This window comes from Galendromus occidentalis, unplaced genomic scaffold (assembly GCF_000255335.2).
Source record: "Galendromus occidentalis unplaced genomic scaffold, Mocc_1.1 scf7180000075992, whole genome shotgun sequence".
Taxonomy (NCBI): Eukaryota; Metazoa; Arthropoda; class Arachnida; order Mesostigmata; family Phytoseiidae; genus Galendromus; species Galendromus occidentalis.
In genome coordinates this window covers 195245-210992 of record NW_003803982.1, presented here as the reverse complement: position 1 = coordinate 210992, position 15748 = coordinate 195245, and the positions used below count along the sequence as shown (strand labels likewise).

Here is a 15748-nt window from a genome sequence, read left to right as displayed (position 1 = left end):
GCTCTCTTGATGGGATGCACGAAGCTCTCATGCGATCGCGATCAGAATTTCCGTCAGGAAAGAAAAGAGTATCGTTTGAAAAATCGACAAAACACTTTGGTCCTCCGACCCGATTTCAATCCAAAAAGCCCTGAATCCCCATTGGGAAACTTCCCGAAAGCTCGGCGGGCTGTTAGCCGAGCACCATCGAAACTTTGGAATCAAGCCAGCTCGAATTCCCGGGAGCCGAACACTGCGAAAATTCCCGTAGCTTGCTTTTCGCGTATCGACTTCGACTCCGAGCTTTTCGATCGAGCGGCTTCGTAACTGGAATGACGAATGGAATTGAGTCCCGACCTAGAGTCTTCGACAAACGTCGATTCGCGACGAGAATTTCACCACTCTCTGGAGTTTCGCGCTCATCACCTGGGCTTTATGACATATGTAGACATGTTGAAAGAGGACCTCAGCGCAGTTCCACGAAGATGATCTGTGCGCTATCCGTTTCACATTTTTCTCAAAGTCTGACAAATGTTGTCTGACGTTGAATGAACGAATACATTAGCACATTCTTCTTCGGTTCAAGATGCGTGTCTTGAACTCCTGAAGGCCCAAGAAGGGTTTTCGCTGGCCGAGGAACCGCTTCCTAGGGCGAGGGAGCAGGGAGCCGATCATTCCCGAGAACCTCTCTTCGCGACGACCGCAAGTCACACTCTTGTCTTCTTCCAGTGAAACATGTCGACGCGCGGACGATCGCGAGCTCGAGGCCGACCGCCGAAGTCCCAATCTGGCGGTCGCGGCTCCACGAAGAAGCCGCGGTACCTTTATGCTGGCGGTCACGCAAGCACTGTCCAATACAGACAAAGGCTGCGGGAGGGCCTGCGTCAAGATGCTTACGCCGACACAGAGACTGATTCTGAGCCCTCGGAGAGTGACGTAAGCTTTTTGAAGGGTTGTGTAGGGATCTAGAGGTTATCGGGGGGAAAACCGACCTCAGCGAGCTTCTTCACCGGCTCTTATTATTTCAATATTTCATTCTGCTCATTCCCTAGCTGGTCGACTTCGATATGAAGTACGAAGATGCCGATCTCACCGATAACATCAAGATGGAGATGGACTCTTGGAAAGCATCGTCTGACGAGGATCGCGACGATGACGAGGATTATACAGAGGGTAAGTGATTCGGTACCGATCTGAGCCCTCATTTCCGGAGTCCATTGCCGATTGGCATTGGGAACTCTTGAGGCGCGTCTTTTATGAGAATCATCTGATCTTCATGCTCGATACAGGTACAGAACGAGCGCTGGAGAAGAGTTTACCTGAGGAGCGTCGGAGAACTCACCGAAGACCCGTCACTCCGGTGTTCCTGCAGGTGGGTCTGAGGGGACAGAGTTCTGATCGGAGCTCTCTCTCTCCTCCGGTGAATTTAGAGCTCCGGCTCGCTCAGTTCGGATTTCCTTTCCAGGATCGCGAGAAGCCCGCCTTGATCCTGCCCCCATCCTCCGAGGATCTCTTGCTCCCACCTCAGTATGTCATGAGAGCTTTGAACGTTTATGAAGTTATTCGTCGCTTCAGCAACACTCTCCGTTTGACGCCGTTTACATTCGAGGACTTCTGCGCCGCTTTGGACTACTCGGAACACTCGGTGAGTTTTCCACCTATTTTTTTTCTGCCGATTGGACGCTCGAATTCTGACGCCTCCTGCTTTGTGAATGGGGAGACGTGTTCCCTCCTTGATGCAATTTTATCGCTGGAATTTTCAGGTGCTCCTCAGTGAATGCCACATCAGTATCCTGAAAGCGGTGCTTCGGGAAGCCGACTCTCTCAATACACACTTTGGTCCTCAAGATCTGAAAGATTCCATCAACATCCATTTTTATCTCATCGACCATGTCACTTGGCCAGCTGCTCTCCAACTGTATCTCCTCGCTGATCCGTGAGTAACCTCATCCCGATTTCCGGGTCCGACACGGGGAAGTTCGTCTTGAAGATGGGCGACAGTCGTGAATCAATGGGAGTCATCAAATGACTTTGTCTTGCAGCGAGCATCGACCAACTCTGCTTTCATTCCTCGGCTTGCCCGCGGATCACGATGATGCGAAAGCCTCAGATTTGACATATCAGGTGACTAAACACGCGGGGGCAAAGAACCTCCTCATCATTAGCTCCGATAATCTATGCAGCGGAATCGAAGAGAGACCTGCTAAGGTTGTGAAACGTTTCCAGTCCGAATATCCGCTGAATGTTGGCATCGAATGTCGGCTCGATATCTTGGAGTTCCTCGTCAATCAGTTCCTGAGTACAGCCGCCGTTCGAGACGAGACGATCCGAGAGGGAGTACCAGACCACGACGACCACTGTCGGTAGGTGATCCTCCAGGCCTTGGCTACAGATGATCGGACTTCCCGATCGAGACGCCATCGGAACCGAAGCCGGTTGAAACTTATCATCCCTTAACCTCTCTCGCAGGGTGTGCCACAAACTGGGTGATCTCCTCTGTTGTGAACGATGTCCCGCAGTTTTCCACTTGGGCTGTCTCGACCCGCCTCTCGAAGAGGTAAGATCTGACTGCTCTCGTTCGAAGCACGAAACGCTTCCTTATGATCCTTAGCCGTAATCGGTCGCATTTCCTGCAGGTCCCATCAGAGGAGTGGATATGTCCGGTGTGTGAAACGAATTCCGTTCCGGGAGTCACCGACTGCATTACTGATATGGAGAGAGCTGGACTATTAGCCCGTCATGCAATGCTCGGATTTGACCGCGAAGGTCGCAAATATTGGTTCCTGGCGCGACGCATTGTAGGGTAAGCCGAGTCAGGGTGGGCGTGGGGCACTTGCGTCTGCAGTATTTCATCTTCGCGAAGAAAGGGAGCAGCTGGTGGGCTAGACCAGGCTCCCGGAGAGGGAGGGGACTGAGGGTTTCGAGATAAGCCTTTCATATATCTCCCGGTGCGCTTGGAAATGATTATTTGCCCCATTGCAGAGAGAACGAAAGCGAGAACGATGTCCGTTACTACTCAACCGTGACCCAGCTGCATGAGCTCCTGTGTTATTTCGACGCCGACGACTACGAATCCGAGCTCGTGAGAGCCATCAACGAGCAGCTGCCAGAGATAGAACGTCAGGTAAGCTTCACCCTCGGTGCATTTGTCTCGGCAATACTCACTCCCGGACCCATGGGAAGAAGCACGAATCTTTCGTATACGTATTTCTTCAAAGACCAAATTACCTTGCAGATGAAAATCACGATGGATCTCACGAGCGCTGCCAACAAGACTTCTAGGAAGAGTTGGTTAGAGGAGAATCAAGCAGACGTGGAAACAAGGATCAAAGTCCATAACGAGAGCCTCGTAAGTTTTTCTCTCGCTCGTTCGAGTCTATTGCGGCGGAGAGCAAGCGATGAATAAAGATTTTCGATATCTACAGGAGCTGATGGACATTAAACCAGTCAAGGAAGAACCGGTTGAAATGCAGACCCGTAGCAAGACAGCCGCTCAAAGTCAAGCACCCTTCAAATTGGGTTCGGAAGGCAGCTTCAAAAGCTACTCCAAAGTCTACACGAATCACACTCTCGCTTTGAATAAGCATCAGCATGCGGAGGAGAGAGACAAGAAACGCCATTTATCGCACAAATTCTCATTGACGCCGGCGTCTGAGTTCAAATGGGTTTTCGGTCCAAGTGAGTGCCTATGGAAAATTCATCGTCGCCTATCATCTGGCTCTTGGTGCGAAAGCTCGATCGGAAGCCATTTTTCCCGGAAATGATCGTCTCCCTAAATTTGCGCCCCTCATATCAGGTCAAACCAGCTCCGTGACGGATCTGACATCCGTCCTCGGCACGATACGGAATACGATCATTCACTTGGAATCTCAGCTGGGGAGCTGTTTGTTCCATCCTCAATGGGCTTCGAGTTTCCGCGCAGAATGGCTGCAAGCGGTAAACAAAAGCGCGAGGACTCGGGACTACGTCAAAGCACTCCAGGTCAGGCTTTTTTTGGAGCTGAAAAGTTTTGATCGGTCGCTGATGTAGAGGAATTTCTCGACGTTCGTGAAGATTCGTGTTTTCTCAATCGACGATTATTCTTTCGGAATCCGCAGCTGCTCGAGAGCGTGATCAAACCTTGCGCGCTAGTCTCGTCTTGGACAGAGTGCCTGGGGCATACCTTCCTCCGACGGACTACGCTAGTCGAGCGCGAGGAGAAGAAGAGGCAGGACAGGAAGGAACGCCGAGGAATCGCCGGATTCATGGCTCTCTATTCGGGAATCACAGAGGATGGCGAAGATGTGAGCGATCGGTCATTGTGGTGTAAATACACCCTGGGTCTGAAACACCAGGTTTGGAAGCAGAAAGGCGAGGAGTTCCGGATTACGGGTACAGGTGGCTGGTACTGGAATTCCCGTACAAGGGTAGTCCGTCTCTCGCCGATGGGGAAACAAGGCCTCCGTGCAGGCCCGGCCAAAGTAAGCATCTACATTCCGAGCACGGACTCCTACCGTACCGTGGACGCGGCGAAGCTGGAAAACGCGTCTGTGACTAAATCATCGGGCGAGATCGCGGAACTGACTGGACCGAGCTTGATCAGAGCGATCTGCGATCAGCACACGCCAAAAATTGAGGAAGTCATCGATGTTGGGGAAGCTCTCCTCGACCCGAAAAGGAAATTCTACCCAAGGTACGACTTGTTTTCAGAAAGATTCCTCAGCGATCGAATCATCGGCGCTCCTCGTTTTGTTGTTCTCTCAATCGCTCCGTCAATTTTCCAGGCTCACGGCGGGGAAAGCGAGTCTAGACTCCTTGCTGGAGAAAAGAGTGAATTTCGGAAAAGACGTCAAGAAGGAGACCGGAAAATGCGGCTCCGAGAAAATGCTGCCCCCCGGTTTGACGTGTTACAGCTGCACGGAAGCCACCCGTAAACAATGTTATTCGCCGTTGTGCCGAGCCCACGTCAAGCTGGAGCTCGAGAGCAGCAAACGAGGTGATACCAGACAGAAATTCGATCTCGGACTGCGTCAAGGACTTCAGAAGAGGACCGTACGGAAGAAGACCCTGCCTCCAATCCAAACATTCACAACGAACCTCGGGAAACGACGATCGGTGCTGGTACTCGATAAGGTGGACTACAGAAGATTATCGCGGAAAGGCGGCCTAGGCGAAGTTCAAGGCTTCAATTATCAATCTAAGCCCAACAGTGAGGTGTGGAACTACGGGTCGTCTCCAAGACCGGTCCTCCGCACCACGTGGCGGTGGCGGAACACGCAGAGTCTCCACAACAGCTGCAGCTGGATAGCTCTCCAATTGAGGATCCTGTGGCATTGTCTGAAGTGGGACGATATCGCCATGAAACCTCCGCCCGGCGGATCCAACACGGTGACAACCGACTCTCAGGTCGAGACGAGTGAACTTGTGAAGCGTCGCGATCTCCCTCCCTATTTCCTACGATCCGAGTACCTCGTGAGGAAGATCACGGTCCCGATCGACCTGCCGACAAAGCCGCGGGAGAAAACGACTCCACAGCGGAGTGGTCTCCGGGAGAGACGACGTCCGGAATCGCCCCAGAACAAAGGACCGCAAGTGAGTTTTCTGGATTTCCTCGGGAATGCCACCGAGATTTCCGATGATGGCATCCTCGCTTCGCCGATAAAATAATCACGGATTTTCTCCCAGATAAGCGAGCTCTGGACACCTGAGGAACATCTGGAAATCTGGGAGCTGAAGATTTTCCAGGAAAAATTGGAAAAGCAGATCAAGGACCGACAGCAGGAGAAAGTACGCGTAAGGATTTTTTGTTTCTCTCTCAGTTTCGACATCCGCACCGGCTGACTTCCGATGACCTACGACAAGCGTTGCTATTCGTTACAGATAAGCACACCCACGACAGTTGGGGAACGAATTCAATTGGTGCACATTACCCCGAGAACCACGGTCGTCTCGAGCGGAGTCACAACCCCGATCAACTCGAGCAGCATCATCGGGGTGAAAGTTGGTGAGAATCGCCCCGGACTCGCTCAACTTCTATTTTTTCCATCTGTTTGTCCTTCGCGATCTCTTTGGAGGAGACGAAGGATTCGCCGATCAATTCGATACAATGCCGATATTCCCCGCAGTTGGACCAGGAAAAAGTCCGGCGGAGATACGAGCAACCATGGAAGCCAACCTTCGCGCTCAACGCCTCGCACATCAGAACAATAAGAAAATACTGTCAGTCACCTCGGCTACCACGAATACCACCGGAACCGTTGTCGTTAGCGGTGGCGGCATCTTCAGCGGACAAGGCGGGACCGTCATGCAGACAACAATCGGGGGTCTCGGTGTGCGAAGAATCGTCGCGCAGGCCGGGCAGGGACAAACAGCTCAAGTGCAAACTCTTAGGAATGCTGGTCCGAGACAGGTGGGTCACGTTAGTTGGCCTTGTCCGCCTCCCGGACCGATGTCCTCGCTTTCGAGCTGGGCTCCCGTCGGATCCTTGAACTGGACGTAATATTCTACTCTCTAGTCTCATCCATGACTCTCAATTGTTGCAGATCATTATACGCCCTGCCGCTGCTAATGCGACAGTCATCGCATCTGGTTCAGGCACTCGAATGGTATCTCCTACGATCGGAGCCGTCATTAGGCAAGGAGGAGTTCGTCCTCAGGTAGGTCTCGAGCTAGATCCGATCCCCGAGGTCCTTTCCGGGTTCCGAGAACCTAGACGATGTTGAGCCCTCTCATTCATTGCAGGTCCAGATCGTTCAAGGCCCGAACGGCCAACTCACAGTTAGAGGACTCCAGCCGGGTCAGCAACTACTCAAGTTGCCTGACGGACGACTCCAACTTGTCAACATCAACCAGCAAAAACCGATGACCCTGCAAGCCGCAGGACAGCCCGTCCAGAAGATCATGATCCAGGCCGCACCAACCGGTCAGCCAGGAGCGACCGGTCAGAGGTTCATTCAGATACGTCCGGCCTTGCCCGTCGGAACACCGCAGTTGCAGCCTACCGCCGTTCGTGCTGTGAAGATCATTCAGGCTGCCCAGCCCGGGGCCTCTCCTGTCGTGAGTTTCGAACTCGAGCTCCTCGCACGGAGGACTACTCCCTTCGGATCCCCGAAAGGGGGACATTTCCTTCTACCGAGCGCAAACTTACAGCTCATGGGTGTTTCACAGGCCGGCTCAATAATCCAAACCGGATCTGGTCAAACCGTCCAAGTGGTACAAGCGAGTTCCGGTCAGGCAATGGTGCTCAATGCCGGTACCGTACTAACGACCAGCGCAGGACAAGGATCCGGTGCCACCACGATCGTCCATCCGGGCGGAGGTCAGCTCCCGCAAAAGGTGCGTGTGCTCGAACGTCTTCCAAAGCCTTGAAGCGATTGGAAATCTCATAAGCAGCCCGTCGAAAAACGTTTTTTTTCTGCTTTCCGTTTCCTCAGGTTGTCCTGAGTTCCTTGGGTCAGACTCCGCAGCTCATAGTGACCAACGCTCCATCATCGAGTGTTCAACCGATTAAAACCGAAATCAAGAAGGAAGTCGCTCCGAATTCTTCGGCGCCGACCCCGATGACGCCGAAGATAATTGTGGCTTCTCAGCCGTTGGGTCCAAAGGTACTTTCCTCGGATCTCTGATTCTCGGGATTAACTAAGGCGATATAATCGAGCTTGCTCATTCCTTTCAGCTGGTGACGAACACTGTCGCACCGGTGCAAGTTGTTCGAGCTTCTCCGGTGGCGGCGATCAAAAGCGGCGCCAACGCTCAGACCATCGGGGCAGCTGGTGCCACCGCTCCGGGCGGCAGCACCACCTTTGTTCTGGCTCCTGCCGTTACTCAACAAATCGCGAAGCAGGTAAAAAGCGATGGAAAACTTGTGAATAAAGCCGGAACGGGTGAGGCGAGCTCGCTGCAGACCAAAGAAGTTCTCAGGCCGAATGGTCAGCGGACCTCTCGTAACTAGCTTCGATTTTGAAGGCCTCGGGGGATCCAACGAACACTCATGAAAGTGAGGTATTGGATCCCCTCCAGAGTGGTGCTCAAGCCACTCGACCTCCAACGCCAATTCAAAATCGATCGAAAGTCCCGTCACCTATAATGCCTTTATTAAAGGTGGCTATCTCATTGTTGTCCGCGCCGTCCGTTGCCTGTTTCAGATATTTGGTATACTGCCGAGATCGTCTTCAATTCTAGTAGTCCGACCTCACGTCAAGAGATTCATTGCAGAAACAAACGTCAGTGCTATCCCAAGTGGTGCTCCCAACCCCCGTAAAACCTGAGCCCCCCACTGAAGAAACGGCGGATGCCAAGGCCTGTGATCAAGTCAAAGTCTCGGTAGAAGCGGCTGCACCCACAGTCTCTCCGGCGACTGTGCAAGCCCCGATCACAAACAGATCGAAGCAAACAAGTGAACAGGTTGGAGCGGCTATCGTCGTCCCCCAATCGGAGAAGGAAGAGAAACGAGTACCTCCAACGCCTATCCCGAAGCCGAAATCGCGAGATCCCGAGAGTCAGCGGAGATTCCAACGGAGCAAAGTGAGTTCTCTTCCTCCCCGGTTCGTGTATGAGATCAAGATCGGTTTTTTTTCTCCGGTCCTGCCGCTCATCCAGTGCTGATTGCTGTAGTCGGTTGGCAGAGGCCTGCTGATGTAATTCATGTCGGCGAATCTCGTTTTCTGTGGTGGCAGACTCTATTCTTTCTATCGTTCGAGTTATTCGGTATTCGGCAACACTGGCATATGCTCCTCTTCTAGGCTCTGGTTAACCGCCATGCTGACATTCTTCGGAAAAGCATCATGCGCAAAAGAGCCCTCATGGAGAAGAAGCTTGCCCTACAAATTGAAAATGAGGTTCACATGGAGAAACAGAGATTGGGTCTGCTGAAAACAGTTCAGCCACAGAAGCAGCAGCCGACGAAGTTTGCCACCAATGTAAATTGCGGTCAATTATTATTGTCATCGGTCAGATGGAATATTTTTATGTCAATTCCCTAGTGTGCCCTCATGTCGCCCTCATTCGTGCGAGCTCTCGTCGGTAACCTTCGCTTTCGATGCGAATGTCCCCGACGACGCTCGACGAACAAAGATCTAGCCTGGAGTTATATAGTTGGGTGGACGAGATTAGGATTACGGAATTCTCGCTCTTTTCAGTCCCCATCCCCGGCAACGAGCAATGGCACGCAGCTCAAAAGCTCTTCACCCGCGGCCAAGAAGGTCCAACCGAATGCCTCCGTGAAACCAACGCAGCTCAAATCCCCTGGACAACCTGCGAGCAAGAAACGCGCGGCACCTGCTTCCAGCACCACCACTGCGGGTTTGCCTGTGAGAATCATCGGTCTCTCCCATAGTTATTTCGCATTGAGTTTTACTCAAGATTTGAGAGGAGTGAGAGCTAAAAGAAATGACGGGCGAATCGAGCAATCAGTATATTATCTACTAATCAATTCCAGAGTGCACCCTGTCCGTCGTCGTCTCCGAACAAGAAGAAGGCCCGAGTTGGAGCCACCCCCAGCACAGAAGACTCGACGGTTGGTCGCTCTGCATAACCATAAGTCGCTCTGCTCCTTCTTGAGAGTTGGCCGATTCCCCATCTAGAATCTGCCGCTCCCGTATCTCCAGATGGAAATATCATCTAATTCGATTCTCTTCCACAGGTGTATTGCATTTGCAAGCGGCGCTACGATCCCTCAAAATTCATGATTGGCTGCGATTTGTGCGAGAATTGGTTCCATATTGCATGTATTGGCGTTACAGAAGCGGAAGCTCAGAAGATGGATGGGTAAGACTGGATCTGCTGCGGTTTGCCTTTTCCATCGGTGTGTGTGAAAGGTCGAATAGCCTCTGGTCGGACTTGGCTTTGACGAATTCCTCCCCTGATCTTCCACAGCTGGGTTTGTCTGGACTGCAAGCAGAAGAAATCCGAAGCCGCGGTTGAATTGTTTTGCATATGTCGGACTCCATATGACGAGTCGCAATTCTACATCTACTGCGATAGTTGTCAAGGCTGGTTCCACGGTCGATGCGTCGGGGTGCTCCAATCGGAGGCCAGCAGCATCGATGTTTATATTTGTCCAGACTGTAGGGTGAGTTGAGCTCGTGATGATCCGCTTATGCTCGTGGCCCATACACATGGGGGTCTCGAAAGGAGTCTCTTACGATTACAAAATCTTCGAAGTCGGTTGCCTCCGATTCCAGGTGAAAACAGGAGAGGATGAAGAAAGCCTCCAATTAATGAGCAAGCCGTTGACCAAAGTCGATTTGGATAATCTCAAGAAGCTTCTGCTCGCCGTTCGGAACCATAAACAGGCTTGGCCCTTCAAAGAACCAGTGAACCGAAGACAAGCTCCCGATTATTATAAGGTAAGCATCGTATTGAGCATCGTATCCTTGTTTTTCGGTGAAATTCTCGCTGCAAGGCGCCCTTGTTCGACATTGATTTTATCTTCCACAGGTTATCAAGCACCCGATGGATCTCCGCACCATTGAGCAAAATTTGACTGCATCAAAATACACGACGCTGCAGCAGTTTGTGATTGACATGACTCTCGTTTTCGATAACTGTCGGTACTACAATTCGAAGGAGAGTACCTTCTATTCGTGTGCTGATCTCCTCGAGGCGTTCTTTGTACAGAGAATGAAGCTTTACAAGGAGGCTCTACAGAGAAGGATGTAGCTTCATCGATGACGATGGCTTGAGCCCCACTAGCAGAATGAGCGACTTCCTCGCTCGCTCCGAGATCCCTGTTCTCCGCGACGGCAACGCTAGAAACTCAGGACTGAGGCCCAGCTGTCAATGACGCCAGCGTCGGAAGAAAATCGGGAATCCCGATCGGTTCTACCTATCCGCGACGATTTCTACCCGACTCTGGACGCTCTTGGACATTTGTACCTTACGAGTTCGCTCGAGGAACTACAACGATATTCACTCATCCCCGCTATCTCCGCGAAACGGTGAACCCTCGGACCTCCTGTGGAGAGACAGCTCTGAATTTTCTCCGCAGATTGGTCCGAGATCCGTTGAGCTGGGAGAAAACAGCGATGCGCACAAAGCGTTCACGCTCCCTTCTTGAGGACTATCGAATTTCAGATCGTGTTCTATCGATCATAGCCCGCTGGGGACACAGCCCTCGAGGGGATTCGCAAGCATCCTGAAGTGGTGACCATCGATAGCAAGCAGAAACTTCGAATTCCGATCGCGTCCATGTGGATTCCTCATCTCTGGATACTTATCATGTAGCCACGGATCGCCCCGCATCGCCGTCCGTGTAGTTCTTGATTATGTTTTCGAAGCCCTGAGACGTTCGCTCCAGACTATGGATCGACTTGGGCGTCTTCCCGCCGCCCTCGAATGAGGGAGCTCATTTTGGCGGGCAGGCATCGCGGTTATCTCCAATTTTCAATCGATTGATTAATGTATAGTGTGTATCAAGAACTACTTTTCCTAAATGTACGAAGAAGAATGTAGACCTACGATAATTATGATGATGCCATCGACGAATATTCATGGATAGACATTGCAGCAGACGAGAGCCGCAACTCATTTCATTAAAAACACCATCTGGAGTCGGGCCGACGAGCAAAGAAGAAGAAGAGCATGGATGTGCTCTAACATTTGTACGGGTCAGTGAAATCATATAAAACAGTCGGTTCGTCAGCCTCCAGGAGCTCATGGCTTTTCATTCGAATCGAAGCAGCCCCCGCAGTCGAAGCTTTCTACCCGGAGCGCTCTGCGGTGGCAGACGTGATTTTCCCGCCCGATGCTTATGGAAACGTTCAATTGTACTCGAGGCGCTGTCCCGCGCGTTCAGCGAGGTCAAGAACTTTGTTTTTCAAAGTACAATGCGAGCCTGGGCCGCGTGGTCTACGTGCCGATGGTACGCCGGCCAATCTCTCAAACGAGGGTCCTCTCGTTCCGATTGGTGAACAGCGCCTCCTGGGAAGACTCGCTTGAATCTCCGCGAGAAACATGACCGTAATCGAAAAGCATTTTCCCGCAGCAATGCATGCTAACGAGAAATTGATTTTGTAATGTTATTCCCAAGACTACTTAGTATCAAGTATCGACGTTCACGCCTCCGACCGGATGGTGGCAATATCTAGGTAATCCTTTGGCGGGTGCGCCCTCCTCACCACGGTCGTGTGTCGTCGTGTAGTGACAACGAAAAGCGGTCTACACTTTCCACAAGAGCGACAGCAGCGCCATCGACGGAGACCACTCAGTTGCCCTTGGCCGTCTCCTTGCAGTCGTCCGCTCTAACTGATCGTGCCAGCCGACGTCGTTGCAACCCATTCTTCTCATCGTCCATCCCGACGTAAGACCGATCCAAACAATCGAAATGGCTGGGAACTTCAGCTACCTCACCCCCGAGCAGCAGGCTGAGCTGCGCGAAACCGCCAACAAGATCGTTGCCCCTGGGAAAGGTATTCTCGCCGCTGATGAGTCCACTGGAACCATGGGCAAACGTCTGCAGAGTATCGGCGCGGAGAATACGGAAGAGCTTCGTCGGAAATACCGGTATGTTTGAGCTGAAAATTCCGTCCCGGAAATCGGGGGATGATTCTCTCGCCGCTTCCGTCGTGTCTACGGGGCCAATGAACGGGTTAACGTCCTCTGAGAAGGTCTTCCATAAGGCATCGTTTTTCTGAACAACACTGATACTTCTAGTACGTTTCTTGCTGGACAGTTCGAGTTCCGAGCGCATGAATCTAGGATTGAACCCAACTGGGTAATCAAGATGCGATTCGATTCCTTTCCGAATACGAGATTCATTGGGAGCTCTTCCGCGGAGCAAACACTTCCTCTCTAAAGGCGCTGAATGCCAACTCCTGCGACCCAGTGAATCGGATCTGGAGCGAGATATCTGCGCTTCATCGTTTTATGAACACTGATGATCATGTCGAGGGAAACCGGTTCGAGAGATTCCTATTATGCGTGTGAGACTTGTCAGGCTCCGGCGGAACGATGTTCACGCAGCATCGGACCGTCTCGTCTGCGTCGATCAGCTGACCCGCAAGTCATCCTCGCTTGAACTTTGGAAGCGAACTTATTCTCGATTTGAGAGTTCTCCCGGATCTGACACAGAGACGGGAATCGGGATAAATCATTGGAACCGACGGGGCGGGAAGAAGGCCCCCGGAACTCGATTCCTGAACAGGGGAAGGTGCGACGCGCATCCCAAATCCCCCGCGAGCCAGCGGGGAGCAACCGTCAGGGGCTAGCTGGAACCACCGGATGAATTTATCAAACGCTCCCCACCCCCTGCATTAGGGGTCGCAATCCGTGTTCTTCGGAGGAGCCTTGTTTGCTTCGCTAGACCCCAACTCCCGCCCGTGTTCCCATAATTCTTTCCGAATCCTGCTTGCAAAATTACTGAGTCCAGTGCAGCTTCAATGTCTGGACAGGAAGATGATAGTCTACGGGCGACACTTCCGCCTCTCTTTGTTATTGACTCGAGATCGCATCTAGTGTTCGCGAGTAATCTCGGGTAACCCTCGTTAGACAGACCTACCATGACGAAAAAGCGATCGTGCTCAACCAGGTTCCAGCTCGTATTTCAAGGGGAACGAACGTCACGGAAAGGATCTTGTCTCACGGCATCACAGGCGTCATCGAATTTGTAATGACTAGAGCTCTGAAGTTCAGGCACTCAAACATCTCAGAAATGGCAGGCGGAAAGGCACTGAAAACCCTCGAAAAAGGCACCGAAACTAGGCGAAATAGGCGTTATAGGCAGGGAAACAAACGCATCGAAGCGTCCATCAGTGTCGTATTGTGAGAATTTCATGTGGTAACATGGATTCCCATCGGTGAGCAATCGACGCCGATCCGATACGAGCATTTTACAAGAACGAATTTTTTTTGGCGCGCTCTGGCGGAGCATCGGAACTTGTCGAGAGCAAGATGTGCTCATGGGAACTAGGTTCGCCGACCTCATCTCATCACCGTTCTCAATAAGAAACCCTCAGTTTCCCCCGAAATCCTCGGGATTCGGCCCATCAGAAGCTCGAAAAGGCACTCTAGGAACGAAAAAAATGAAACAGACATTACATCAAAAAATGCTGAAAAAGCAGATATAGGCATTTAAGGCATAATGCCTGAACTTCCGAGCTCTAGTAATGACCTTATGACTTCTACGTTCCTACGTAGAGAGCACGTCCTTTTCTTCGTTCCACAAGAACAAAGCCGAATCCTATCTGCCCAATCGATCGAGACTAATGCTCATTGAATTTTCCGCAGACAATTGCTGTTCACATCTGATAAACTGATGGACTCCTGCATCTCCGGCGTAATCCTCTTCCACGAGACTCTCTATCAGAAGGCCGATGATGGAACCCCCTTCGTGAAGATCCTCCAAAACAGGGGAATCATTCCCGGCATCAAGGTCGACACCGGTGTTGTTCCCCTCATGGGCACCATCGACGAAAGCACCACGCAAGGTCTCGATGATCTCGGCAAACGGTGCGCCCAATACTACAAGGACGGCTGCCGATTCGCAAAGTGGAGATGCGTACTCCGCATTCGCAAGGATGCCCCCACCGCTCTCGCCGTCCTCGAGAACGCTAACGTTCTCGCAAGGTAACCTTGGAGCCTCCTCGCTTCTCACTTAACTATTCAATCAAGCACATGGCCTTCATTTTTCAGGCCAAAGAATCTCAGCCTCTAGGGATCTTCCCGTTCTCATTCCCTCTGCAAACCGATTTAACCCGTAATGATCAACTATTAAATCGTTAATCCCACAGGTACGCCACTGAATGCCAGAAGAACGGCATTGTGCCTATCGTCGAGCCGGAGATCCTTCCCGACGGAGAGCACGACATCGTAACTTGCCAGAAAGTCACCGAGAAGGTCCTCGCCGCCGTGTACAAGGCACTGAGCGACCACAATGTCTTCCTTGAAGGAACTCTGCTCAAACCGAACATGGTAACCCCCGGACAATCCTGCCCGAAAAAGGCCGATGCCATCGAAATCGCCAAGGCCACCGTGACGGCTCTGCAGCGCACGGTCCCAGTCGCTGTTCCCGGAGTCGTCTTCCTGTCTGGTGGTCAGAGCGAAGAGGAAGCCTCTGTCAACCTTGACGCAATGAACAAGTTGAACGGCAAGAAGCCCTGGGCTCTCACCTTCTCGTACGGTCGCGCCCTGCAAGCTTCGGCGATCAAAGCATGGGGTGGCAAGGACGAAAACTGCAAGGCCGGTCAGGAGGAGTTCCTGAAGCGTGCAAAGGCGAATTCCGATGCCTCCCTTGGAAAATACGCTGGAGGCGTCAAGGGTGCCGCCACCGAAGACACACTCTTCGTCAAGAATCACCAGTACTAGTCGCAAAAGCGACTATTCCGCATCTACTGAGACATACGACGAGCGGCGAAACAGTCGAACACGATGACTATTATACAAGAATATATCGGATAGATTTAGGAAATTCAAACCTGAACGTCTATCGATTCATCTCGCATCAGCTCTAGATCCCGATTAGATCATATTAAAGATTAAATGATACCGATTTCATGGAGTAGCAATCGCCAAGTCTTTCTCACGACTCGGTGGCTGTGCTGCGAGCTGTCTCTACCCGCGGCACGAAGAGCCGCGTCAGTGGAATATCGGAAGCTATCATACAAATCGTGTGATGTGTCACCGCACAAGCGACCCGAACGAAATTTCCAGATTTTAAAATATTCATGTGTACTCTGTTTTCCGAGGACTCGTTGACACGATCATCGTTATCAAATCACTATTTAAATATCTATGTTTGTTGAATAGTGATGGACAATAAAAACCGCTAGCGATTACATCATTCTCCGATCTGTTG

General features: G+C 51.7%; 2 protein-coding genes across 2 annotated transcripts; both read left to right on the top strand.

The window, feature by feature from the left end:
- Window positions 1-714: 714 nt before the first annotated feature.
- On the top strand, window positions 715-10617 carry E(bx) (nucleosome-remodeling factor subunit NURF301 E(bx)). The gene is made up of 34 exons (XM_029113047.1): window positions 715-915; window positions 1032-1152; window positions 1269-1351; window positions 1445-1624; window positions 1743-1915; window positions 2022-2098; window positions 2198-2342; window positions 2449-2536; window positions 2616-2782; window positions 2883-2896; window positions 2964-3103; window positions 3215-3353; window positions 3427-3663; window positions 3776-3960; window positions 4077-4651; window positions 4743-5550; window positions 5644-5745; window positions 5778-5821; window positions 5895-5962; window positions 6084-6367; window positions 6501-6614; window positions 6700-7014; window positions 7108-7293; window positions 7392-7562; window positions 7634-7801; window positions 7978-8058; window positions 8173-8481; window positions 8700-8876; window positions 9096-9266; window positions 9395-9472; window positions 9599-9723; window positions 9832-10027; window positions 10140-10304; window positions 10396-10617. The coding sequence occupies exons 1-34, from the start codon at window positions 715-717 to the stop codon at window positions 10615-10617; spliced, it is 6309 nt and encodes a 2102-aa protein (XP_028968880.1).
- A 1519-nt stretch (window positions 10618-12136) lies between these two features.
- Window positions 12137-15733, top strand: Ald1 (fructose-bisphosphate aldolase). Its single transcript, XM_003738469.2, has 3 exons — window positions 12137-12459; window positions 14182-14520; window positions 14685-15733. The coding sequence occupies exons 1-3, from the start codon at window positions 12281-12283 to the stop codon at window positions 15256-15258; spliced, it is 1092 nt and encodes a 363-aa protein (XP_003738517.1). The 5' UTR covers window positions 12137-12280; the 3' UTR covers window positions 15259-15733.
- The last annotated feature ends 15 nt before the right edge of the window (window positions 15734-15748 follow it).